This window comes from Falco naumanni, chromosome 1 (assembly GCF_017639655.2).
Source record: "Falco naumanni isolate bFalNau1 chromosome 1, bFalNau1.pat, whole genome shotgun sequence".
Classification (NCBI taxonomy): Eukaryota; Metazoa; Chordata; class Aves; order Falconiformes; family Falconidae; genus Falco; species Falco naumanni.
The window spans coordinates 24,724,333-24,750,525 of record NC_054054.1 but is presented as its reverse complement, the minus strand read 5'-3'; the positions used below and the strand labels follow the sequence as shown (position 1 = coordinate 24,750,525).

The 26,193-nt window shown below is 46.2% G+C and overlaps 1 protein-coding gene across 7 annotated transcripts in view; it reads right to left on the bottom strand.

Annotated features, from left to right (window-relative positions):
* Positions 1 to 26,193, bottom strand: part of SLC4A4 (solute carrier family 4 member 4) — a 235,793-nt gene that overhangs the window by 17,047 nt on the left and 192,553 nt on the right. For all 7 annotated transcript variants that reach the window (XM_040586303.1, XM_040586294.1, XM_040586313.1 and 4 more), the window contains 8 exons: positions 25,789 to 25,963; positions 20,438 to 20,571; positions 15,313 to 15,584; positions 10,725 to 10,795; positions 8,195 to 8,383; positions 5,967 to 6,080; positions 5,453 to 5,614; positions 401 to 579 (listed from right to left, as the gene is read on the bottom strand). In XM_040586303.1, the coding sequence (XP_040442237.1) occupies positions 401 to 579; positions 5,453 to 5,614; positions 5,967 to 6,080; positions 8,195 to 8,383; positions 10,725 to 10,795; positions 15,313 to 15,584; positions 20,438 to 20,571; positions 25,789 to 25,963 (1,296 nt within the window). The remainder of the gene's footprint in view (positions 1 to 400; positions 580 to 5,452; positions 5,615 to 5,966; positions 6,081 to 8,194; positions 8,384 to 10,724; positions 10,796 to 15,312; positions 15,585 to 20,437; positions 20,572 to 25,788; positions 25,964 to 26,193) is intronic.

Sequence of the window (26,193 nt, the reverse complement as noted above, 5' to 3'; positions counted from 1 at the left end):
ACTTTGTGTATTTTGGGGTGACTTCAACGTGCATGCCTAAAGCATACCAAGAAATGGTCTAAGTTCTGGTGCAAAGTTTCCCTCCTTGCCTTCTTTCGTTTCCACATATTTGCACAGGCTCTCCCCTGTCCACAGGCACGCACGCAGTACATCTATTTTCCTTTTCAAGAAAGAGTATTTGCAAAAGGGTTACGTCAGATAAATTTCTGACTGGATATATCCTCTGTGGACAAAAAAAAAAAGCTGTAAGGAAGCACAGCTGATCTGAAGATTTACAGCAAATCCAAGCGCCATTCTCCCTGAACTTCTACACATGTCCTGCTCAAAGCAAGAACATTTATAGCACAAACTGACCTTCACAGGAAAACAAGGCAATTAAGGCCTTTCTGGTTTGACGTACCTCACTCCCAAAAACTTGGGCTGTTCTCCAGGGGCTGAAGTTTCCGTCTCCATCTTCAAGCTGTCAATATGAGCTATGGAGATCACGGTAGCAGCAACATACCAGGGCAGACCCATAAAGGAGCATATGATCATCAGAATGGCCACCCAGAACAAATCCAGATGATACCCAGCACCTTTCTGTGAAGGGAGACAGACAACCTTAGATTGATTATTCTAATTACCTGCAGGGCGGCCAGGGTTCTGGCCTGGGGGCAGAGGCACACTGAACAAGCAGCACCTCCTTCTACAGCATCTTTTGGCCAATACAAATTGTCCTAAGAAATGGCAGAGTAGGACACGTTGCTCCTTAAAGGATGAATCACCTGCCTCCACAGGGAAAACAGACGTTACATTTCTGGCAGGCTCTGAAAACAGCAGCATACAGTAAGCATGGGAGAGCAGAAGACTTTCAAGTCTGTCAAAAGCAGAAGACTTTGACAAGTCTGTCAAAAAGCCAAGGACCTTGTAGTACACTATATAGCGCGTGGAGGCCGAGTTGGTACAAGCCAAGCCCTGCAACCAGTCACAGTTCTTTACAGAGGTACTTGACACAGGAGTTAAAGACAATCAGAAAGCACCACCTTCACCAAAAAATATTTGGTGAGATACACATCATATCTTGTAAACCATATAAGCAAGTTCTCAATACAGGTATCTCTGTATTTTTTTAATAGATAGATACACACACGCACAAAGGTATCTTGGTTACAATGGGTTTATAGTGTTCTGAGGGAATGCTGCATTGCCTCTTAAAAAACAAAAAAGAAACCCCATTATAAAGTGTTATTTTTATAACAGTATGTTCCCATTTTTTTAATGAGGTAACAGAAACCCAATGCCTAGCACCATCCCAACCCCCTGCTGCCTTCCGGCAGCGCATGCGAAAACACAATGGCCCGTTTTCACAGCATGAGACAGTTACAGCAGCAAGAGAGTTTGCAGAGGGTGAGGGGATGGAAGATTGTCAGCGAAGCAGGAGAGCGGCTTGTGATGGTGCTCTTGTCCTGCCACTCCACCACAAGTGCACAGGACTTCTTTTGATGTGGTGGGAGGCCAAGATCGGTATCTTTGTGCGCCAAGTCATTTCGCATCTGTGTATGCGACAGCTTGGGATGAGCACAGAGCTTTAAACACCCAAACCACCTTTTAAAAACAGTCAAAAGCCTAACTTTAGTTTTAAGCAGCTGTTGTAAAATAACTCTCAGCGTAATGGCTTCATGAAGTCTACCTGAAAGCAACCTTACAAAAATATGATGCCTGCCTAAAAGTAACTTTTGCCATTTGCTGCCTTGGAGTGAGATCTGAACTCCTATATTGAGGATAAGAAGCAACTGTAGGGTCTGACAGTCAGGGCTTCACAACCGGTCTGAGTCCTGCTGATCGTGCCTGAGGCTGGAGAGGCATCCTTCTCAACACTCAACCCTAGGGCCTCCTGGGGAAAGCAACAAGAACAGCTGATGGGCTCATATCCCATTGAAAGGAGAAAGCTACCTTCATTCTTTATGCCTTTTCAAAGACCTCTGATCTTCCATTTTTTAAATCCTTTAACAAACTAACAAAGGAAACCCACCAGTCATAAGTGCTGAGAAGAAGTGAAGAAACAAATGAACTACCAAGGAAAGGGATCTTCAGAAAAACACTAAAAAAATCTTTAAGGTTTGCTATTTTCAAGAAGATTAACCTTTTTTTACTCCTGTGTAATTTGTTTTTATTGGAAAGAACAAATGATCCTGACCCACTTGGTGACCCTGGAGGGAAAGCAACCCAGCTCGTCCTGAATAGTCCTCATTGTTTTCCTCATACGTGCGCTGCTTACCTTGGCTGGCTGGCAGCACCGGCACAGGCACTCGGTGACACTCTGCCAGTACTTTAGCAAGGCAGTAGCAGAAAAAACCCCATCCTTCTTTTGGCCTACAGTAGATTTTGTGTACAGAGGTGTTTTTTGGTGCAGAGTAGCTGGATCAGACTTGAGAACCCCCAATTAAGCAAAAGCATGGGCTCACAACTATAAGAAAGGAAGCAGGAAATAAGTTTTTTATATTAAACAGTACTTTGCTGCAGTGTTTATATTTTGTTACTAAAAAAGTACACCCCGTGCTGATAGCATAGCCATGTTCAGTGCCTATAACCTGAAGAGACGAGGGGCCTCTTCTTTGGAGGGGGGGAAAACAGTGAATATATTCTTCCATTAAGAAAACGGTACGTCTGCTTAGTTAGGTGCAGGAGACAGACCTAAACCTGAGACCATGTAAATGATTAGCCTCCCCCCGAAGAAGGTGTGGGCACAGTATTGATTATATCTGCCCAGATCCAAATGGCAAAAAAAATGTTCTGAGGGTTGTGGGGTTTTTTGTGGTAAACCAGTCCCGTACGACCATCAGCCAGCACTCATTGCTGCACACAACAAACCTTCCCCATTCCCTGCTACTTTGACTTTCTCCTCCAGGTCAGGCTTGGGATGGTCTTACATTGCATGTTGGTTGTCTAATGTCCACAATGACCATACAGAGTGAAACATCCTCCTCTTTTTTCAAGTAAAAGCTCTGTTTGCACTTCCAACAGCTCTCAATCAACTGACGAAGCAGGTACCTAAATAATGACTCAGCATTACCCAGGTTTTGAGGGTTTACTCTCACAGGTTAGATCACCTGAAACACGTCCCATTAGCAGGAAAGGAGAGTCTTCTTTTACAGGAATGTAATATTTCTCAATACAACTGACCGTGCAGGGAAAGGAAAAACCCTACAGGCATGAAAAACTGCACAGCGCTGGTCTGGAAAGTTTATTTTAAAAACATTACTGCATCCTAGACTGTTATATGTCAGCAGATATAAAGGTCTTCTTTAAATAACATCCAACTGTGGCTATGCCCTTGGTATGTCCCAAATCTCTTCAGTTTATTGCTTGTATTTTACAGCACTGTACAGCCAACACAGCTGTCATACTTTGGTCATCTCCGGCCATATCCACTACAGGTGGGGTCCTGCCATTGCCCCAGCACCTCAAAACCTTCTTCAAAGCAGCCGACAGCCACACCGAACTGCCATGCCCACTTAGGGATGGCTGTGACACAAAGAGACCTTGTTCTGCTGATGGCTGGGAGCGTCTGCCAGTGATCGTCTTACGTGATAAATGTAGTAACAGGAGTTTGTTAGATTCAGAGAAACTTTGCCCGTTGTGATAAGGTGAGAGAGATTTTGGCTTGGATGTAATAACGCATTGCTGTGCAAATTAAAATTAGGTCCCAGCTCAGGCTAAAGAGGACCCTTCCAAACTCACAGTCTCTCCCCACCGCAAGCCTGAGCTCCCCAAAACATACACACGCTCTCTGCAGATCTGTGCATGAGCTGGTAGACCCACTCTGGCCACCATTGTTTTCCTTTCCATGCTGATGCATCAGCTTCATAACATATCCCCTTACAGTCTGTGACACAAGTGTAGGAAGGAAGCTGACCACAACCACAAAGCAACTTTCTCTCCTTAAAAACAGCAGCAGATGACAGACAATAGGCCCATGTCATTGAGAGGAAGTTAGTAGGAGGAAAATTAGATGTTACAAGCCATTTGATGCTAGAGGAGACGTTTGAGTTAGCTGGACTTGAGTCTGGGACTAGTTTCTTATAGAGAACTAGAGTCTGTGAAGCAAACAGCCATTTGGAAGCAGCAGCACTACCAAAACCCAGAAGCTGCGCACACCAGCTGTAAGGCAGCGAGCCGTCAGAACCTTCTGCTGGCCCAAATCATCTTTGCAAATGCCTTGTTGAAAAAATGCCAGAAAGAATGTCCACCAAGCATCCTCACTTCCTAGGTGTTCCTTAACATCAGACCAGGGAACTTGTTTTAAAGGAATGAGCAGTTTTGATAGTATGTATAATCGTATTTGCTGGACAGCATGGACAGTATGTGTTTACCCTATGCAAGCAAACATCCAGAATGACAAACATCGGCTTTTCTCCCCAGTTTCTGACTCCGTTTAATGATTTCTCATCTCTTACTGGAAAAGCAGAGTATGCCAGATGGACAAGTAAAGCAGGCAAACAAATAACTGCGGACAGATGCATGCCCTCTTTCCTTTTCTAAGTCTTCAGTGGCAGAGTCCTGCAGAATTACCAAGGCAAAAGACACCTCCGGGGTCAGGGTCAGTAGATCCTGAAATGAACTTCATCCAGCCCTTCACTAAGGTAGGCCACTACTACTACCATAGTAGAGTTGCAGGGGCAGCCAGGTTAAGGCTGCAGTTAGACACTGTTTACATCTGTATTCTTCACAAGACAAGCTTCAAATATATATATATATATATATATATATATAAACCTAAGAAGTTTTCTTTGCCATTCTCAAATGTTTACATCTGGAGAGTGAAGCTCTTGCAAGGAAAGATCAAAATATTGTAAGGTTTTAAAAAACCTTTGGCTTTATGTTGACATGAAAAGGGGCTTTAAATCACAGTTCTGCCTCTCAAAGGAGGGCTGCTCTAATTTCTTCTGGCTCTACCCACATCTTTGCCAGATGAGCAGTGGGTAGGATGCCAGATGAGTGGTGGGTAGGATGTGACAGGTATGAGTCCTTTCCTTGCCCTAGAAGGGAAGGGGTAGCTGGCTGGTTTTGTGAAATCTGACTATTCCTGGCATGGGACCTGTTTGTGAAAGAAAAGGGAGGAACAATCCCAAAGTTTCTTACATGGGAATGTTTCAGGCCGTACGATGGTGAAGCCAATCAAAATTAGTAAGTGCTTACTGACCGAGGCATGGTGAGTTGGCCCTGCACAGTGTTCTTCCTTTAGGAGGAAGGCAAATGCTGTTTGCACAATACTCAGCATTTTCAACTGAATCAGCGGTTTTCCTGGCAAAAACTCTACACTAGTTAACAAAATAAATATTGTTAAACACCAGCAATGACGTTTCTGAGGTGGCATGTACGTTCAACACTGCCACAGGCCCTCTTCCACCTCTAGCAGAGAAAAAGTACCGGGCAGCTCTCTGCACACGTGCAAGACACCAAGCACACCCACCTTGAGCTTGTGCTCCTTCCTGTTGACGATGACAGCTGTGATTTGCTGGTCCATGAAGATGAGGATAGTCACCAGCAGTGCAGGGATGGCTGCTGCCAGGTACACCCACCACGGGTTCCCTCCAAAAGGTGGGATAAACCAACCTCTCTCGGGACTGGTTGGCTTTTAAAGGCAAGGAAAAGAAAGCTTGCATTAGAGCTGCGATATAGGGTTGACAACATCCTAAACACACCTGTACTTCCAGCAATGGGGCTACCGGGAGACACTTGAGGTTTGCAACAATTTCATCCTTCCCAATAACAGCAACAAAAGGTTCAAAGTACAGAGGCAGGATTTAGGAGATAAATCAGCCACCCAAAATAATGCTAACAAAAAGGATATCATCTGAGTAAAAGAGTCCTTTCCAGATAGCTGACTACTTTCCTGTTTTGAAGGCAAGTCAGTTTATACAGGGCAGATGGGTGGAAAAGGGAACCTCTTCCAAAGGCCCCCAAACAAGCTGACAATGACATACCTTGAATTCACTTGGCACAATTAGTTTTGGTGTGTCCACACCTACCAGGGCATCTATTCCACAGAAAATCAAAATGGACAAGATAATGGCAAAGTCACTGATGAGCTTCCGGGCCTGAAACATAAGTTGATATCATAACAGTAGTTAGCACTAAGAAACGTCATTTCACTCATGCTTTAGCATCTATGTGATACTCCGGGCTTGCATTTGGTGGCAATACAAGATCATGGTTTCTTCTTTCATAGAAACAAAGATGCGCATTGTCATGGCGGGCACCATTTGCCTGAATGTGCCTTGGTACTTTATTGAGTTGTCTGAAAGCCAAACAATTAAGCCTAAATGGAAGTATGAAAGCAAGCCTAAGGAAAAAGAAAACTGCTTTTGTAAGGAACTCCCACGTGAATTCTTCAAGGCAGTCTCATTGACCTTATGCTTGACAGTGGCCAACAACCACTGCTATGGAGACCTAGTTCCTCTGTAACAGTGTCTGAAGAGACTTTTCAGGATCAGCTTCCAATGTTAACAGACATTTACAAATAAACCTAAAAAAACCCAGTGACTTTTTTTGATGTATAAAATATTGTCTCCTTCTATTTGCCTTCTGATCTCTGATTCTTTAGGGTCCACATATTCACCTTTTTCTATGCAGGGCCTGAGACTGCTTCTCTGACACGAGTTGAGCTTCTTGTGTTATCACAGGATTCCTAAGGCACGTGCCTTTAACAAAAAGTACTGTGTTATCCACAGATCCCATTCTTGTAATATGACTGATTTTGCAATGCAAATCAAAAAAATAAATGGAAAAGGGAAGGAATGGTATTTTACACCCAACAATGGAAACAGTCACAAATTTCCCTTTAGAAGATGGGAAACCCCAGACTTCCACAACAGATGAGTTGTTCTGTATGACTGGCAGAGATTACATTGTTTTCTATTCAAGTAATTACTCGACCTAAACAGATGAGAAAACAAACTAGGCTTCTCAGCTAATCCTCAACATGCCCTAAGAGTGCAACTCTCCTGAAGTCACTGGAATATGACAACTTCAAGCTGCCACTGGTCAGACCCCAACATTTAACTGGGCAGGACCCACAGTGCTTGTCTGTAACTGTGTGATCTTTTCAGAGCTTTTGTTCCTTCCAGGTTTCTCGGGTTCACATGGTTACAGATAAATTGAGCTGCATTCCAGCCCAGATGGAATTTGTTTCTTTTTATTAAAAATACTAGAGGTTCAACTGTAACACTGCAGAACAGTAAACATCCACATGGGACAAATCCCTGTGTGTTAGAATGCCAAAAACAGGGGGGCAGGTCTCAGGGAGAAACATGGCTTTGGTACACACGGAAACCGCCAGCTCGCACGCGTGCCCTGGTAACTTTAGCCGGGGAGACAAAACAAGCAGGTGCACCTGAGAGGTGCACATAAGTTGTTTGCAAGTCTGAGCAAAATCTTGCTTAAATCAATGCAGAGGTTTTTTAGGTCACCCTTATTTTGCATCTGATCCTCAGAAAAGAAAGGGATTTCTGCTTTAGGTCCCTACTGTAACGGTAGACCAGGCATGGACTGTAGGTGAGTGCAACATTTTTCCATTGATTTCTGAGTATTTCAAACATGGTAACATAAAAGATGCACCTCTGTTCTTCTGTTCTATATGGACAGCTTGGTTACCCAAGTGACAAAGCAAAGGGCTTCTTTTGTCCTCCCCAAATACTCCCTCTGCCTATACAAGGGGAGACTTCTGACATAATGACTAACAGCCCCTTTTGGTCATTTGCTTTCTGTAGAACAGCCACGCATCCTACTCCAGAGTCAGAAAATCACGTTAAGCTGTGCATCTGACACTGAAAATGGCCAGCTGAAACTATATATGCCTTAAGGACCTCTCTGATATCTTAAGGCTCATAGGCTACATCACTGTCTATCTTGGCTGGGAAGTGTTGTCTTCAGCACCTTTAAGATCACTGCCACATCCCCGGGACAGATTATGGCTCATTTTGGCTCTTCTGGTGCATTACCCATGTCCTCCAGAAACACTGTGTGACAGCTAAGCAATCCCAGACATACCCTGGTTAACCAGTTCCATGCTTTTATCTGAACCAATGCAACCTGGCTTCCCTGCAAAGCATTTCTCCCCGTGTGTGTGTCTGACTGATACCAAAAGGAAGGTTGATCTTTGCATGCTGAAAAAGCTGAGAAACAGACTGCTAGGGTGAAAGGAGATACTTACAGTGGTTGGAAAATAGCGACTGGTCTTGAATTTCTTCAGGGCCATGGAGCAGGTGTAAGTGCCGAAAAACAGGATGAAAGACATGAGGGTGATGTCAGGGACATATTCACAGTTGTTGCCCACAAGTTGTCCTCCGTATTTCAAGCACTCCTTCATTGTCAGAGATGGCCAGTCAATGGTGGTGTTGTACTGCAGAAAAACAGAGAATGTTGGAACTAGATGATCTTTAAGGTCCCTTCCAACCCAGACCTGATGATTCTGTGATTTCCATAAAGCTGTGCGTAAGACACATATGCTAGGGACAGGAATGGGGACAGAGCATCAGAAAAAAATACCAGGAGGAAAAGGCAGGTGTGATGCGGAGGCTCAACCCCCCTGTGCTTGTGCACAGACAGAACGGATTTTAACCTGGACAGAGGATGACATTACTCGAGAACGAAAAACAGTCTGGGCCTCGGAAAGAAGACAGAGATCCTTTGACCTCTGCTGTGGTCTGCCAGACGTGCTCTGCATTTTCCCCAGTGGAAAGGTGATATTGGAAATCTCATGCAGAAGCTGGAGTGGCCCGAGCTCGCCTCTACATCTGCTCTGTGCTGCTTGTGCACTGCAAGCAACACCAAACCTAAACCTGCTTCCTCAGCAAACGTGAACCCCAGGAGCTGAACTGAGGCACGATTTCGCCAACACTGATGGTGGTGGTGAGAGAAAAACCAAAAACCACCCCCTCACCTCTGTGCTGTTCTTTGGCAAGGTGCTGCCACATTTGCTCTCTCAGCACCGTCAAGCAGTGCTGTCCCTGGATTTCTGCAGATCCGCCCTGACAGCTAACTTCAGGATGGCAACAGAGGGCAGAGAGTGAACGTGGCTTTCAAGGCAGGGAGATAAACCAAAAACCAAGTCTTTGGGGGCATCTTTTACATTTCGCCATTTTATGTCTACAGAAATAAGCACTGGAGAGGCTTCAATAGGTAAGATTACCACTTGGGGTATCAGAGAACAGAAAGAAGAAGGGATCTCTCTTCTTTGGGGGACCCCACAATGTGATCTTTCTTCATCCCTCTGCCTACTGCCTGGCAGGATTTGTACTGGGATGGCTCTTCCCATTCCCAAAATCCTTGTCACATGTCCCCAGACATTTGTTTTGCTTTGAAACTCTAAGGCATCCAAAAAGGGGCTTGGCAAGAGAGTTCTGCATCCCAGGCTGGCTCCCCTAGCTAGGATCAGTGCTAAGGCAGAGCATTCCAGAGGGAGAGCATGCCCCCCCACGGCTCTTTCCAAAATCGGGCAAAGAGACAGAGTCAGGACTGGTGGAGTCCCCTCCAGCCCCACCGCACTGCAGGAAGGGTGTTGCAAAGTAGGGTGTTGGGGGAAGAGGGCTGAGATGCTGAGATGACTGTTCCAGGAAAGGACAGCCTGGAAACCCAAGTTGTTGGTTGTTTTCATGTCTCTCTGCCTCAGTTCAGTCCTTTGCCTTCCTATTAGGCATGCCTCCCCTATCCTGAGACTGACAATCAAATGCCAGACCCGCAAACCCCGAGAAGAGCTGTTCTTGTTAACCAAACACAAGCGGCAACGGTGCCCTTCTCCTGATGGCTGGCATCATATCGGAGCCAGGGGCTGCTCATCCCTTCTCCGAGCATTATTTTCTGTGGCTGGCAGCTGAACAAGGAGGCTGTAACTTCCAGCCCTTCCAGAGGCAGCCAGCTCAGATGCTCAGGGATGGCAGCTGGCTGATGGAGGTGGGGCAGGGGAGAAGGCAAGGAGCAGTAAATGGCATGCAAGGTGCAGCCTGGCCATCAGGAGACCTCGCTTCTCTGTCTGTGTCTTTATCCTGTGACCAAGCCCCTTGGGGGACCTTGGGTGGTGCTCCTGCCTTCGGGTTCACATCCTAGCACCTGAAGACAGCATGCCCAGCTCAGAAAGCATTCCCTTTCTGCTGAGCCACTTGATGCTGCACAAGAGTGGCCACCACATGAAAAGGCACGCAGACAGGTAGGACCTGCATTCTTCAGCAGAAACTTGTTATTCTGTGTCTCAACTTACTTCCCCTGCCTCAAACACAAATGTATCTGACCCCACCAAGCTCCATTTCTTTCTCCTCATTGTCCAGAGCTCACCACCAGAGTGAAAAGCCAGGGGTAGCTACAAAAAGCCAAAGAACGGGATGGAAACAGGACCTTCCAAAGGAAAGGGTGGCCGCAACACTCCTACCATTATGGCCCTGGACACAAGCATCTGGCTACTGCCCCGGGAGAACGACTTGAATCCTGCCAACAGACAGAGATCAGACCGCAAGAAAGTGGCTGCTATTAGGAAATAACTAATATTATCAAATTGTGCATGCATTATTCTGTATACAGTACTATAAGAAATCCCTGGGGGATCAAGTGAGCATGCCAAAAAAAAGGGACTGTCAGCATGCGGGTTTTCTTCAGGCAATCAATTCCTGATCTATTGGCATGGCAGAAAATGCATGGCACTTAGAGACTTCAAAGACCACATAATCCTTGCCCTCACAAAGGCCACTTACCATCTCTGTAGAGGAATAGAACAGCTCACCGGCTGACAGCACCGTTGTCCCATTAAATAACGAGCTATTAACTGCCAGAGAAGAAAGAAAAAAGAATACCATGAGCATGGTGCTGAAGCAGCTAGGAAGGAAAGCAAATTTCAACTATTAAATCATTTGTTAACTCTGTCAACCTGTTTGCAATCTCTTTGCTCAAGAAAAGCGAGTCAAAAGTATTGTTTCATAGGGACTCAAAAGCATCAATCATTAATCACTTAAAAATGGAAACAAAAGGCTAAGTGAAACAGAATTCAAACCTAACTGGGTGGTTTTTTGGAGTTCACTGTAAAAAAAAAATAGTAAAATAGACAGTTTAATATTTCATGGCTTTGGAATATTTTTCTAATGATTTCTGGATTAAAATAAACATGCACAGAACATTCCTAATTATTAATTTTAAATTAGTGCACAACCCCAAAGATATCCAGAAAAGCAAAATGCATTTTGGAATACAGCACAAACACAGTTTTTGAAATTTTTTTTTAAAATATAATGACCAATTGAAATCAATAGGATACAGATCATTTCTTTGAAAAAAGGGGCAGCATTCAACAGGATACAGATCATTTCTTTGAAAAAAGGGGTAGCATTCACTGTGATGTGATGATACACATTTTCCTTTTGTTTTTATGGCTTTAGTAATCATTTGTTTGAAATTTCATTCAGAAATACAATCCTTCCTGCAAATAGGCTTGGCAACTATAGCCTCATGTTTTACTTAGTTTTGCATGTACTTTTATGTCTGATAAGAATATTTAAGTTGTATTACAATATTGCATAGCTCCCATTTGTTTAGCTGGAGAATGAGTAAGTGCATTTGTCTTTTACGCTACTGGAATCACACTGGGGTCTAAAGGAGTAGGACATCCTGCTCCTTAACCCTGAGGGCAACGCCCGAGTGCAAAAAACTGCCAAGCTGCAAGCCACGCTGCCAGGACGGAGCTGAGCCTGTAAAGTGATGCAGTCCTTTTCTTGAGATGTCAAGTCTGAGAAGAGATAATAAATGTTTCTCTTAAAGTGCTTAATGCTCTTTTTCCAGCATTTTCAATTACATCCAAACCTTCTTGGTAGGCTTGACAGACGAGGTACAAGGCATTTTGGATGTAGCAGCTTGTCCCCCCTGAGCAGAAGCACGCAAGGCAGCCAGTTCAATTAGGGTCTTCACACTGTCACGTCAGTACTCAAAAACTGCACAGCACAGAGAGCAGAAAAAACTGCACAGCACAGAGAGCAGCAAGCCATGATCTTCTAGACCCCCAGTCCCCGCGCTGCAGCTGTTGAGCTCCCTCAGCATTCACGCACACCGTCCAGACGCTTTGCTTTTGGCTAAAGAGTTGTTACATGGATGCTGTTGGTCCTGAAAGTGGCTGGGGCGTGTTTGGCTGCTGGTTTTGCCTTTGAACTTCTTGACCCATGTTATGAAACGGTGCGTGTTTGCTCAGAGACACAGGCTGGAGGTGCAAGGATCAAAGGGAGGTCCCCGCGGGACACACGAAGTAATTATTGCCAGGGCACACAGAAGTCCTGTTGGTGATTTCAAAGACATTATCTTAAGGTCCTGTGGAAAGCGTGGTAGGGGTGGTGAGACGCTGCTCCCCAGCTTTCTGAGAGCAGAACCTCCTGCAGAAAGTCAGCAGTGCAAACTGAGGGCTGCTGCAAAAACTCTGGGGCCAAATCTTAATGACGCAGAGATTAAAACCAACAGTAAAATGCCCGCATCAGAGTATAGGGGAAGAAAAGCCAGCTTCACCTATGGCGTGACAACAACCAATAAAGCTTTGCCTGCATTTACCTTGGAAAAAAGCAGATAAATATGCCTCCCTTTCCAGCACGACCCCTGACAGCTCATCACCCACAGCTTACAATACCCCAGCAGCAGCAGCAGATATCTGCACGAGAGGAAAATCACTGGGAAGAAAGCATCTGCTACTGCATTACACCTTCTCTCCTGGAACCAGGCATCCCTTTTTGCTCATGTGCCATCTGCATTTTTATTCCATTTCCTGATGCATGAGAGGAAGCTCGCAAACTTTCAGGAAGGAAATGTTAGCATAAAGGCTAATTGATGCTCTAATGCTCTCTCGGTGCCTGCTTACAAAACCTGCTGCCGCCAGACCTTACAGCCCTGAGCTTTGGTTTAATGACTTTCACTACACTGCCGGGATTGCAGCTTGCTCTGGGTTAAGTTTTGATCTCCTCGTTTATCTTATGCTGTGCCATCCTCGGGGCATTCATCCCGAAGGACAAAGAGCCCACCTGGCTGTGGGTGCACAACTCCTCCTGTCTCCAAGGCCCGCCCCCTGGTCAGCGACACTGCTGAGCAGCTAGCAAATATCCCAGCAATGCAGGGATGATACTCCACCTCTACTTTGCTACCTTATACAGGGCTTTAAGAAAATGCAGGACATGGGGAATAAGGCCACTTACGTTTAGCGAGCAAAATACTACAGACTGATCCCGTGGCATGGCTGTAACCATGTATGCAGAGCAAGGCACTACCTTTACAAACAAGTGAACCAGAGGAGCTGCGCAGCCACTTTGCAAAAGCGTTCGGCTTAGCCTCTTCCCCAGCTGTTGCTCACTACTTTACTGCTGATTTACTGTTGTGTGGTAAGAGAGAAAATCTCCTCTGTAGCTGTGATGGGAAGCTGATGTGGAAACCTATTTAATTAAGGAGCAGGAATGAAATCTGTTCTGTCATTTGCTTACAGGTTTGCTGCCTGGGTTTATGCAGAGACACAGCTATACAGCGGTACATCTCACCACATTTCTGACCTGTGAAAGGCCACGCTGTCAGTGTCACGACTGACATCCTAGCAGCTATTTAACAGGCCACTCATTCCTCTGGAAAATTCCTTGCTTCTGTGTATCAAACCCACTGTGGAAGGACACAGCACCAAGCAAGGGATGAGAACAGCCGAAGGACACAGCTAGTGCCACCTGCCCTGCCAACCCCATAACCCCAGCACTTGCTGCTTTACACGCAACAGCCACAAATTATTTTTCCAGCTTGTCCTGGATTGATTTTAAATATGGGATCGCTCTGTTAGCTGCTCCGTTCTCACACAATTTGTTGTTTCCAATCTCTGGCAGCTTCAGCAGCTTCTGAAGTGCTGGCCTTTGTGCTTGAGGTGCCACAGACTCGGGCAGATCAGTGCAGGAGAGCTTGGTGTGGCTGGAGCCGAGTCCCAGAGGGTCACTTGGACAGATGGCTGTCAGCGCCTCCTGTATGACCTGGCCACTCCTCTTATTCGAGGTTTATTCAGTGCTGCTTGAAAAACGAAGGGAGAAGCATCTGGAGACGATGATGATAAGGTCATCTTTACCCTCTGAAATAAACATCTGTCGAGGAGGCAAATCAGATGAAAAGAACCGTGGCAGCAAGGGTTTGTGAACTTTATCAGACCCTGCATGCTGATCCTGCCCCTGCTTGCTTACAAGGGTAAAGACCAGCATTGTCCTTCCAGGCACAGATCTCTTGGGAAATAACACACGAGTTCCTGCCACATGCTCCTTTTCCTCTGCTCATTCCCACTGTACCATCGTGTCTACCCTGGGCACTGGGTTTGTGCCGTAAGTGTTTCCATGGGAAGTGGAGACTTTCCATTTGGCACTGACCATTCCCCATTGTCCTAACTTCAAAGAAGAAAACACCCTGCAATTCAGATGGAAGCAGAACTACAGCAACGTCTGAGTGCTTGCAGAGATCCTACGTTTAGCGACTCACCTAAGCACACAGCTCTGAGGGATCCACTTCCCGACACCTTTTGCACAGAGGCAGCGAGCAGCAGCTGGAAGCTTTGCCTGTTTGATATTGTCGAGATAACCTGAAGTTTACTTTAACCGCAAACCAAGTTTCTTACTCACTCCTCATTGTTTGAAGGATCCTAGGAGTGGTCACAGCTTCCCTAAATGGTATGAGCCAACATACTTCTGTTTGTATTTCAGTTTTGTAACCTTTTACTCCTGGTTGTGTTGCCGGGTCTATATGTATGCTGACTGTACCTGCCTTGCAGCCCACCGTCTAGTGATAGGCTGAACTGTTGGATATACTTCCACTCTAGGGAGGAAATTTTGCTCTTTTCCACTCATACACGCAGCCATGAGGTGGAAAACCACCTGCATTTGGGTAACAGCCTGAAGAAATCCAGCTCCTGCACTTGAGCAAATGGCACAGCAGATACAGGCATGACCTGAGCACCATGACAGTGACCTGGCCACCACTTCTGCCCCTTCACAGACTTCTCAGACGTGTGTCATTCAGAATTAACAGCCACAGGGATGCAAGGAGGTGCGTACAGAGACAGCTTCTCCACTGGTAACAATGCTCACATGAGCAGTCCCAGGAAGGCTGGCTATGAAGACATTCCACTTGGCACACAGGGTGAAATTCACCCCTCAGCTTCAAAATAAGGCAAAGATAGGTTATCTGAAGACAACTGGTAAAGAAGTATGAAAGAAGAATTATCTGGACTGCAGCACAATAAAGAGACAGAGCAAATGCAATCTCCGATCTGTGAACTGGAGAGCTAGTTAAACATGCTCTTACCTGGATCTAATGGTTCACAGGCACAAGAGTAATGCGTGATATAGTCCACCTTGAACTCAGAGTTGATCGGGTAATGATCTGCCAGCTTGATCATCTTCTTGAAAGCATCATAAATGAAGATGAAGCTAATAAGGGAGGAAAAACCTTCTTCAGTGAAGCGGGTGAAGTACTTGACCAGGAAGCTGGCATCAGTAGCGACAAGAACGAGACACTGGAAGGCTGACCAAAGGCCGATCCAGAGACGGAACTCCAGGTAGTCAAAATCATTGTCTCTGCAACAAGACAGGGATGGCAGGAAGGGAAAATAATTGGGGTTAGATGAATCCACACAGGATGGTGACTTCCAGTGAGAAGTGGTGAACGCACAGCCCCTGAGACCTGTTGCTCATTTAGACTCAATGAGAGTGTTCCTAAGAGCTACGCTCTCTGTTTCCAGCCAGCCAACTCCATGTATGTGGTGCAGTTTAACAGCCAAGGTGGCAGAAAAGCATGCAAAAGTGATCAGTCTTGCTTACATCTTGACTAATAAATGCTACCAGTGAATTCAAGCTCTTTCTAGGCTTCCCAGTAAAAATCCTCCCTTGGCAAGCGTTCACAGAGCTGTAAAGGCCCAAACATCCAGCTGTCCAGGCCAGAGCAGCTTGACGCCAACAGCTTTCCACCAGCTGAAGATGTAACCACAGTTTACAAATCTCCCTCAGAAAACCACCTCCTGCCAAGCTTCACACTCCAGAGCCTACACTTCTACCTCCCAGGCCCTTGAACTACCTGTAGAAATCAAAATATCAGGAGGAGGAGAAGAGCAAGAAGTACAAAGCAGAAGACAACAAACCCTGGCGCCAGGACATGGCAGGCTACAAACGATGGAGCAAACCACATCATCCCTTCCTGGGAAGTTTGTCTGACCCTTATTTGTTGCTCAAGGCTGCTGCGCCCTGATGGCGCAGAGTCCAAAGGCAGGTTTTTAGGACCAAACAAATGCGAAAAGCAAACACTAGAGCAGATAAGGACCTGCCAGGGAGGTTATTGCCTACTCTGGGGAAGGCACCGGGAGGCAGTGGGGCTGGCAGCCCCAGTCAGCTGGTCATCCCCGGAAGCCAGGAGCCCTGCAGTGTTGAAGGACAGAGGAGGAAGGGCAGTTCCTGTGGAAAGTCTCAGAACAAAGTCTCCAATAGCATGGGAAAGCTCTGGGGAAGGGGACAGAGCCCAGGCATTTATCCCTTCCTTCCCCCAACTACATCAAGCGTTGTAAGAAAAACACAACGTCTCTCCCCACAAGCCTGCCTTTAAATAAAAAGCAGCAAAAGCTGTCTTCAGGATGCCTCAGGAATGCAGGCTACACCAGATAACCACCCACAGATCTAAAACATAATAGCAGAAAAGCATCTGCAAGTCCCTCTCCAGGGCACAAGGGAGCAGGAGATCGCTGGACTGCCCTGCAGCACAACCCTCCATGCCTGTTTGCAGCGAGATGACAGGCTGCTCCAGAGAACCGTGCGTGCCTCGGAGAAGGCTTCGCTCCCAGTACCAGGGTGGTTTTAGCTCAGTAGCAAAACACTTGGTCGCATGCTTGCAACCTGCCAAACCTGGCTGCCCTCAGAGGCTGGTCCCACCAATTATTCAAGTCCCCACTGCAGACGGACTTTCTCAAACCTTGTGTAGTAATAGTGAAAAACGTCTTTGCATCTCCCATGTACCTGGTTTTACACATGATTTCCCAGGAGACACAGCACGCTGTCACACACCTCTACCCTTTGTCAGCATTCACCCACAGGAGGTGAACTTTGCAGCGAACCTGCACGGTGCACCCCAAGCAGCCCACCACCATCAGAAATCCTGGCCAGCAGCAGGGCTCGAGGGCCATTTTCTAGAACGTGGTATAAAACTGCGGAGTAAGGAACAAAAGAGCACCTCAACAGGGGGAACTACAGCCTTGTGATTATAAAACGGGAGAAAAGGCTGCAGGCCAGGCAGCGTGCCAGTTAAAGGCTTGCTGCTGGGCAGTGGCGAGTGTTTCCGTAAGGATCTTGGGTTGGATGTCAGGTAGGCTCGGGGCTGGGCATCTGCCTTCAAACCCAGCCTCTGCAAAGCCTTCTCCTTATTGTAGCTAAACATCTCAGGGAGGGCTGCAGCCTTCTGACACTGAGAATCTTGACCTGGAAGAGGGGTAAGAAGCAAATTAAAAACAAAGTGATGACTTAGAAAAAGAGAAGGGCGGGGGGTAGAGGTGGGGGTGGGGTCAGGGATTATAATAAAAGACCCCAGTGACAGCTCTCTAAAATATCCGGAGTCAGTGCCTCGGCGAGCAGGAGCTGCCATCCATCTGACCGAGTATGGAGAAAGTGGCTGGCAAAAGTCCAGATGGCACCCTGACTGTACACCATTGAAGAACTTCAAAAGGTTTTAAACTACATTTCTTGTTTACCCCTCTGAGTCCTTCAGCATTTCTGAAGCTCACAGAGCAAATGAAAAAGTACAGGACATTTCACATACACAATACAACAGGCTAAGTACTTTTGCCATGATTAATTTTCTTTCCGAGGTCTCTGGAAGGGAAACTTTCCCAACAGTCCGTGTTTGCAGCTGGAAGGCAGAAGGGCTGGGGTCCTGCTTTCCTGGGGAGCCTGGTGCCCTGCTTCCCGCTGCTTCCAGCTTGGAAACCCAGACTCATTTCACAGCGGGCATCAGAGATACTCTGCACGGGAGCAGAGCTCACCAGCCAGCATGTGAGTTGACCCAGGGTGTCCTGCAGCATTGACTCACTCTACTGGCAACGCGGCCAACGCCACCCCTGCAGGCACCCAAAGCTAGATGCACAGCTGGGTACACGAGGCTTTTTTAGGTATCTCTCCATACACATACACACACACACAGAGAGTCAAACTTTAAATGAATCAGTAGATGGGAAGTCTTTCTAATTTTGCTCCCAGCAGGGAACAGCATGTTGTGAATATGAACAACCACAAATGTATTATTGAAAAATCACAGTGCTTGATTCCAATTTCCTTGTGAGAAAGACTCCCTCGAAAAAATCCTGCCATTCTGCTCCAGCACATTGTCAGGACAAAAGCTTTTATAACCACCACCCCCTCCTTGGGTTAAAAATAACCACTTTCTCCCTCCCAAAAGCGTACAAAGTGTTTTTCCATCTTGCCTTTTCCCTTCCACGTGCTGCGCCTGGGCTTTGACCTGCCCGCCAGATGCGAACAGCTATAGCATGTCTATTCCTGATCCTATTCATTTATTCCAATCAAAGAAAGAGAAGAATGGTGCCCCCCTCTTGCCCTGCTGCAGAGCTCTCACTAGTCGGCAGTTTCCCATTTCCCTCCCTGGGCTAGGCTAATTTTCTGCCCATCTTTTCTAGCCTCCATCCCTCCCTGCCTACGCTCCAATGCAGAGAAGAGACAAGCTTGAAGTCCATCTCCTCTGTCCCTCTTCGGCAGGACTGAGCCGCTGGCGCCGAGCTAAGCAGCAGTCCCAGGGTCAAGCAGGAGGGCACTGCATTGCATTTGAAGGTGCATGTTGTCTCTTCCCGGCATCCTCGACTCCAAGATGAACTCCTCCCTGGCTTGGCATGAATACAGCCCTGTCTAACAGCAGTCAGAGAATGCTGCAAAGCCATTCAGGCTTCAAACCCAACAGTATTGTAAAATAACACCAACTTCGACAACACAGGTGGAGAATCGGACCCTGCCCTTTTCATCCTGCCCTGCACTGGTTTCACAGACACGGCTCACACTGCCGCAAGTATTATCAAGGGAGTTAAGTAACCAAATGAAATTATCTCGCTCCAAGAGAATCCAATGTATCACTATTTATGTGGGATCACATGTAAATGTAATAACTGCCCGCCGTCGCAGAAGCTCTGTACCTCAAAAGACTTCTCCAACATGCAGGCTATTCACAGGAAAGGCATGGTTATTATGCTCTCAATTCATTCTGAGTATCTACCCACAGATATTAAACGTAATGAGGAAGGAGACACAATTAAGCAACCATATACCATGTCTCCTGCCTTATTACAACCTGCAGCCATGTTCAGCTTAACAATTCAATAGACCTTTTCTAAAAATAACCACCGACAGCCAAAGACCTGTTCCACATCGCAGGTGACTGGTTTTGAAAGAAAACCTAGTAATGCCTGAACTCCAGAAGCTCTCCGTTTTGTGTCCTGAAACACAAGTCCTTCACAACTTGCAATGCTGTGAGCACTCCCTGATGGGGGAAGGGAGGGCTACAAGTGATTCAGGGCGTTTTCTGGAAAACCAAAAATGATCTTGCAAAACACCATCCAAAGTACCAGTAGTCCTACATGCAAAATCATCCACGAATAGGCACAAAATCATCCATGAACAGCATGTGCAATTGCACGTGCAATCACTGGTGAGTATACATGTACAATCACTGATCAATATGCCGATTCCTTTAGGGATTCTCATTATATTTTGCCAGCATTGCAGATGTGGGAACAGTCAATGAGAACACCTAACCAAATGGGCTCCCCTTAACTCTGGCTGTCAGCTATCATCACTGCACCAGCATTAACACGCTGGGGAGGGAGCAGAAGCTCTTCATACCAGTTAAAAGGAAAAACAACCCCCAGAGCATTTAATGCAGCAGAGCTCCAGCGAGGAACTCTGGGGACAGACAGAGACAGGCAGCTATTTCTATCAGAGGTAGTTTTGCTTTTCTAATAGCAACTATTTTAAATGAGTACTGATTTAAGGACAAATTTTTGGTAACCTTAAGGCCTGCAGGATTTTGTTAGTGAAATCACCAAGAGCTGGCTTCCTTTCTTTGCTCCTATGGGAAATACACAGCAGCCAGGGAAACACATGCAGCAACAGCACACTGTAACTAGTGCAAACTCCTCGGTGGGGACAGACTTGGCCAAGAATTTCCAAGAGGCCCCAAGGCACTCACACACCGGGCAGTGCTCTGGGACACGCGTGCCTGTGAAAATCCCCAATGTGATTGCACTGCCATCTCAACAAGGAATAAAGCCATGTTTCATTTCATGCACTAAATCCCCTCCTTCCCCACTGCTAGCCTTCTCATTCCCTAGCTAGTATTTCATTAGTGTGAGACATTCCTCCCCTCCTCCCTCCTCCACCCTTGTACTTACTTGCTGAAATTAAAGAGAAGCCGTTCAAAGACAAGGACAGGTCCCGTGCTGCTCAAAATTGTGAGTGGCTGACCAGCAAAAAGGCAAAATATCGCTCCGGTGACTGCTGTGCCCAGAAAGCTCTCCAGCACGCCCTACAGTAGACACAGGAGAGAAGTGAGTTCTACTGAATGACCCTTTCTATTAGCACTGCTGCAAGGAAATGAGTAGTTATGCTGTGTGCCTATACACCCGAGGTGAAGTGAAGACCACCTTCTGCCCTCTCCGGCAGCTGCACACCAAGATGTGCTCGTCCCACACAATTCATCGTTAGGATAACCAGCAGCCCCCTTCTTACTTGTGAGGCCCAGAGTTTAATGACACTATCTTGTATTTGATGTTTGACAAGGGGAGGAGAGTGTTTTTGAAGGCCACTTTAAAGGATTTGAGAACTCCTCGAACATCTCCTGCATCTTTGACCGTAAAGATACACGCTTGTAGGGCTCTTCACACCAACACGGCAGAGCATGGCTAGAGGACAGCGCTGACATCCTCCAGGACAATGCAGGGTGGCTGGTTTTTCTTTCTCCAATGAGGCAGACACTCCTTCTAGATAAACAAGACGACCCTCTTTCAAGTAACTGTTTTCTTAAGCCAGACACAAACCAAACAAGGCTACTTCATCCAGCAGTCATGAGGTGAGACCCCAAGTTCACCAGATGTCACCAGCGAGTAAAAAAATCCGTATTTAACAGGCTCTACAAATACCTTTGGCATGTGTGACAAAACAGCTTCGCTGCAGGCAGATAAAAGAGCATGCTTGATGCATTTTGGGATTTTCATGTCCAACTATAGCTGGACAATATCTACTTTTAAAATGCAAAACGTGGACAAAATATAAATGGCAATAAATGGTGATTATTTACTGAGTGTGCACCCTTCTACAGAAATGGCAGAAGTTGCTGGACCTTGCCTCGTTTGCTCTTATGGAAACTAATCTGTTCACACTTGACTGAGTTTTAAGGGAACAAGAGCATTGTCTTCTACTCAATAAGACACACAGACATCAGCATCACCCTCTCCAGGAATATCAACCCAAGAGCCAGGGGCAGATTCAAGCAGAGGTTTATGGGCTTGGCTGTGGCTGTGTCTCAGTCAGCAGCCTCATTAATACTGCAGGTGCTGAGCAACCAGCAGTTAACGGCATGTGCAGATCCTTCTTCCCATCCACGACAAACTGCAGGATTGGGGCTACAGTTTTTCTGACTTATCAGTGGTAACGCAAAGAATTTAAATTCAGTTTTGTGGCTTTCTTTTTTGGAAATACCCCTGTTACTGTTTATGCTGAGGAAAGTATATTCATACTGTCATATGTCAAAATATTTACTATGTAGAGCAGAAGATTTATTTTTTTTCATCTACTAAATTACTAGCAGAACTTTCTCTAAAGCAATCATAAACAATTTTTCTGGCCACAAACATGATCTCAAGATACCAGTGGTCAAGTGCTGTTATTGCTGGGCAATTAAAGCAGCTGCACGACAGCTGCGCAGGGAAGCAAAAGATAAGGAAGGTTGAAAAGCCGCCTGCTCCTGATGCACAGCTACTCGTCAGTCCAGGGCAGACAGAACAACCTTGCCTTGGTGGCAGGTGACAGCCTTGGTCCTTGTCATTTCCAAGTGCTATTGGTGATGCCCGTCACTGACAGCAGGGATCAGTGCAAGGGAGATCTGCTTGCCATGACAACCTGCAGCCTTCACGCAAGGATTGTGCAGGTTTTACAGGGACACAGACAACAGCCTACGAGCCTCTGTTTGCTGCCTTTGGGGGACTTGTGAGGATGAGACAATTGCTCTTGGGGCAAGGAATGGCATTCACGCAGCTGATCCCCTTCGCTCCTCCCGCATTACTCATGAAGAGGGCCCTCACGGCCAGCGGCCAGCGCATCTGGAATCTCTTTTCCCTGCATTCTTCCACGTGTCTGTAGCTAAGAATAGTGTCTTTTCTCAGAAACATAAAACTCTGCAGTGAGCTTTTAAAGAAATGCTGGCCAGGGCAGACTCTCTGGGGCAGGCAGCACAGGGTGGGCAATTTTTAGTGCCCGATCCAGCAGCTGTCACATAATTGCTTACAAGAAACAAGAAGCATGAACTGTGATGTGGTAGCCCAAAAAATACTGTTTTCTGTAAGGACAGAATGTCTGGGGGAGAACTTCTAGGTGCTGCTCTAGGTGCGAGGCTTAATCTTCCCTCACATTTCTGGGTATAAAGACTGAGAGCAACGTGTGCTCTGAGATGTCCTACAAAAAAACACTCTTCCAAATGCCTTCCCACTGTGGGAGTAAACAATGGTTTGAGCAACACTTGACATGAACCTGGACTCTGATCCCAGTGAGCAGCTCTCTGGAGGAACAACTTGAACTGGGTGCCTCGGGACGCTTCACTCCAGCCCTGATGGCAGAGGGGCATTTGAGGATGAAGAACACGTGCTTCGGCTCTTCTGTTGAAAACCTGCAGTCAAAAACCCCTTTCTGGGCTCCCAGCAGCCAAGAGACCTAATGCCTTTTCAAACATGGATGGTGACTAAAGGTTTGTTGAAGGGACATGGCAAAAGAAAAGTCAGTTGTGCCCAGACTCTAAACCTCTGATACACTGGTTCAGAAAAACTGCTGGTACTTTAGTTTTAAATCAGTACTAAATCAAAACCAGTAAATTCAACTGGCTGTTGTATGTAAGAAGCAAGTAAATGTCTCAAAGTGCACAAATCAGAAAATAACAGACACTGTTTTCCTGCGCGGAGCCTTGGCTATGTTACGAACCGACTGGAGGGATTTGGTTTCTCTAGCAACTCAGTGATGATTTTCCTGCACTTCGCTCCGCTTCTGTGAAGTTTAACCACAAACTGGCTAGAAGAGCGGCTGGCCAGGGGGGCACATCCACAGCCCACAGCCCCTTGCTGCCAGTGCTCCTCTCTGGCTACATGCCCAGTTCCCTCCTCACCCAGCACAAACCCCTGAGGGCTGAGCAAGGGACGAAGCCTTTGACAGGACTTGTGTGTTGGTTTCTTCTGCTGCTCCTGGAGGTTTTGTCGTTAACAGCTATGCTGTGTTTATATTTGCTGCAGAGCTCCTCCGTTACCAAAGCAGTCTTCTTAACTGCAGAGCACCAATGGTTTCCCTTTTCAACACGCAGAATAAATCACTGAGCTCAAAACAGACTGTTCCTGCACCTTTTGTCTTTCTAGGGACTTCGTTTTCTCCAAGCAACAGGAAAACTCAGACTGAGTTTTATCTACTGCAGAAAAACCCAAGGATTAAAGGCAATCTGTGTTTTCTCTTTCTTGTCTTTCCCCCCCGCACTGTCTCCCCTCCTATGCAGCTCGTAGACATACTTTGGTGAAATGAGACTGTCACATTCAACAAATGAATACCATTTTAAATCACAGCAAGGCTGCATGCTCAGCTATAATCCCATCGAGAAGGTTCATGACGTTCTTGGAAGAATAACCTCACCCCAGCTTGAAATGTATTAAAAGAAACACATTTATGTGTCAATCCCTGGCAGGTGGAAGACAGCAAAGGGGTCCCCCAGGAGCACAGGGGTTGCCAGCTCTTCTCCTGGAGTCATACCTGCTTTTGTCACCCCTCTCCCTCTCTGGTGTATGCTGTGGAGCCTGGCAGCAGAAAGTCTCCCAAGGGAAGAGGAGCAGCAGCAAAGAATGGCTGCAAACTACACGTGAGGCCGTGCATGGCAACTCTGGCAATGCCAGCACAAGTCCTCCGGGGCAGGCTGTCTCTGCAGCTCGCTTTGCTGCTTCAGAGAGGGGCCAAAGCGGGGGATCTCCCCCCCTTGCAGAGCCAGCGCTGGTAAGCCCGCAGCCAACCCAAAAGACAGCAAATGCACGTGTCTCACTTCAAGAATACAACCAAGCACAAGCAGCAGGACTGTCAGTACTTAACGGGGCAGCAGTTTTACCATTTGCCAGATAAATGACATATTTTTTTAACTTCCTGAAATGTCAGGTGTTTCTTTTTGAAGAAAAAAAAATATTTTTGGGGTGTCAGCATTAAGAGACTGTACTGTCCATTCTAGTGGCAAAAAAAATGTTTTGCTACTTGAGAATAAATAAGCAAGGGATACAAAGGTAACGGAAAAGACTTCTGGATACAATAAAGTGATTATGTGCACTGCATTTGGAATCAGGTGACATTTCCCCTTCCTCCCCTACTTCAAAGACTTCACCTTGTACAGATGCAGAGCAGATAGACTTTGCTCTGCTACTCAGTGACTGAAGAGCGATGCTCATCAGTGGACCCCAGAGGCCTTTCCATTCTCTACTTCCATTTGCTATTATTTCTTTTTAACTTTGTGCATCATGAATTTGTTTGCATGACTGCTGTGGAGCTGAGTTTTGGAAGAAGTAAACCGTATTTGTACAGGGGAGAGGGAAATCTGGCACCTGGCCAGCTACGGAATCTTACTCTAGCCTGTAATTTATCATAGGGAAGTGTATGGCTCTGGATAGGTGCCCCCCTTTTCTATGTTCAGTTTAATTCAACCTGCATAAATTAATAATTCAGTCTTTGTCACTATGAGTATAATTATTGTTAGGAGATTCAATGTGGCTGCACTGAATTTATCTAAATACAACCTCCTATGTTTTCTTCCTCTTCAAAAAGCCAAAGGAATACCAAAGCGCACCGCTAGAGCTGAATTCTGCTCCAGCCAAACATGACTACAGCAGTGCTAACGCAGAATCCCTTTCCTTTAGACTTCACCTAAAACTGAGCCACCCTTTGGAGCCCCTGCTTCCTTCTTTACTGCTGATCCACACTGCCTCTGGATAGACAACATGGTCCTCAGGATCTGATCTTCCAGCTACTATGAAGAACTCACATTTTTCTCCTGCATCAGCTCTCCTGATTCACTTGCTTTCCTACGAATCTTAGGCTATTCTTTTCACCAGAGAGGCAGAAGTCCAGGGATCATAAGAGTCATGCAGATGATACAGTGCTATGCTCTGATGACATGGAAAGTCTGAATCAGACTTAGCAAACTTAATTGGGCTGAAACGGTACAACCGAGACACAAACAGAGCACAGATCAGAGGAACTCCTCTCTATATAAAAAGCAAGGACCTTCTCTGCCGCCTGGCCATCTTTCAAAACACCATTTAAGGTAACTGCTTGCACAGTTTTTCAAAGGCTAGCCGTCCAACAGCAGCGAAAGCAAGCCAACTTCCAGTGGAAACACAGGATACCTGTATTCATTGTACCCAGGATTTGAGCTTTGTCGGTGGCCAAACGTCCTTATCTGACTGTAGACAGCAAAAGGCAAACGACATGTTCGTTGCTTCTGAAAGCTCTTGCTAACCTGCATGTTTTCCGTAGCATCACCAAGCAGTCCTCCAAAAGTGATAGCATTGGTCACTGTGGCCAGGTAGATGAAAAGAACAGCTGAAAGGGCTTGAATATTTAAAGCATCGTAGAAGTCGCTGGCAAAGAACGGTGCTTTCCTCTTTATGTCTTTGATTAAGCCACCACAGAACCTGAAAAGACAAGCAAGAAAAGACTCATGCATCCTGCTTTACAGTGAAAGTCACCAAGACAAGTGTCCCTGTCACCACAAAAAGAAATCATCAGAAACATTGCCAGAAATTAAGTATTATCTGAAAGGAGTGAGATCATCACATTACATAATAATCTTATCACAGCTGTGGTAGCCGAGGGATATCACTGAGGTAATACTGCAAAGAAAGATAATATCTTGGACATGTGA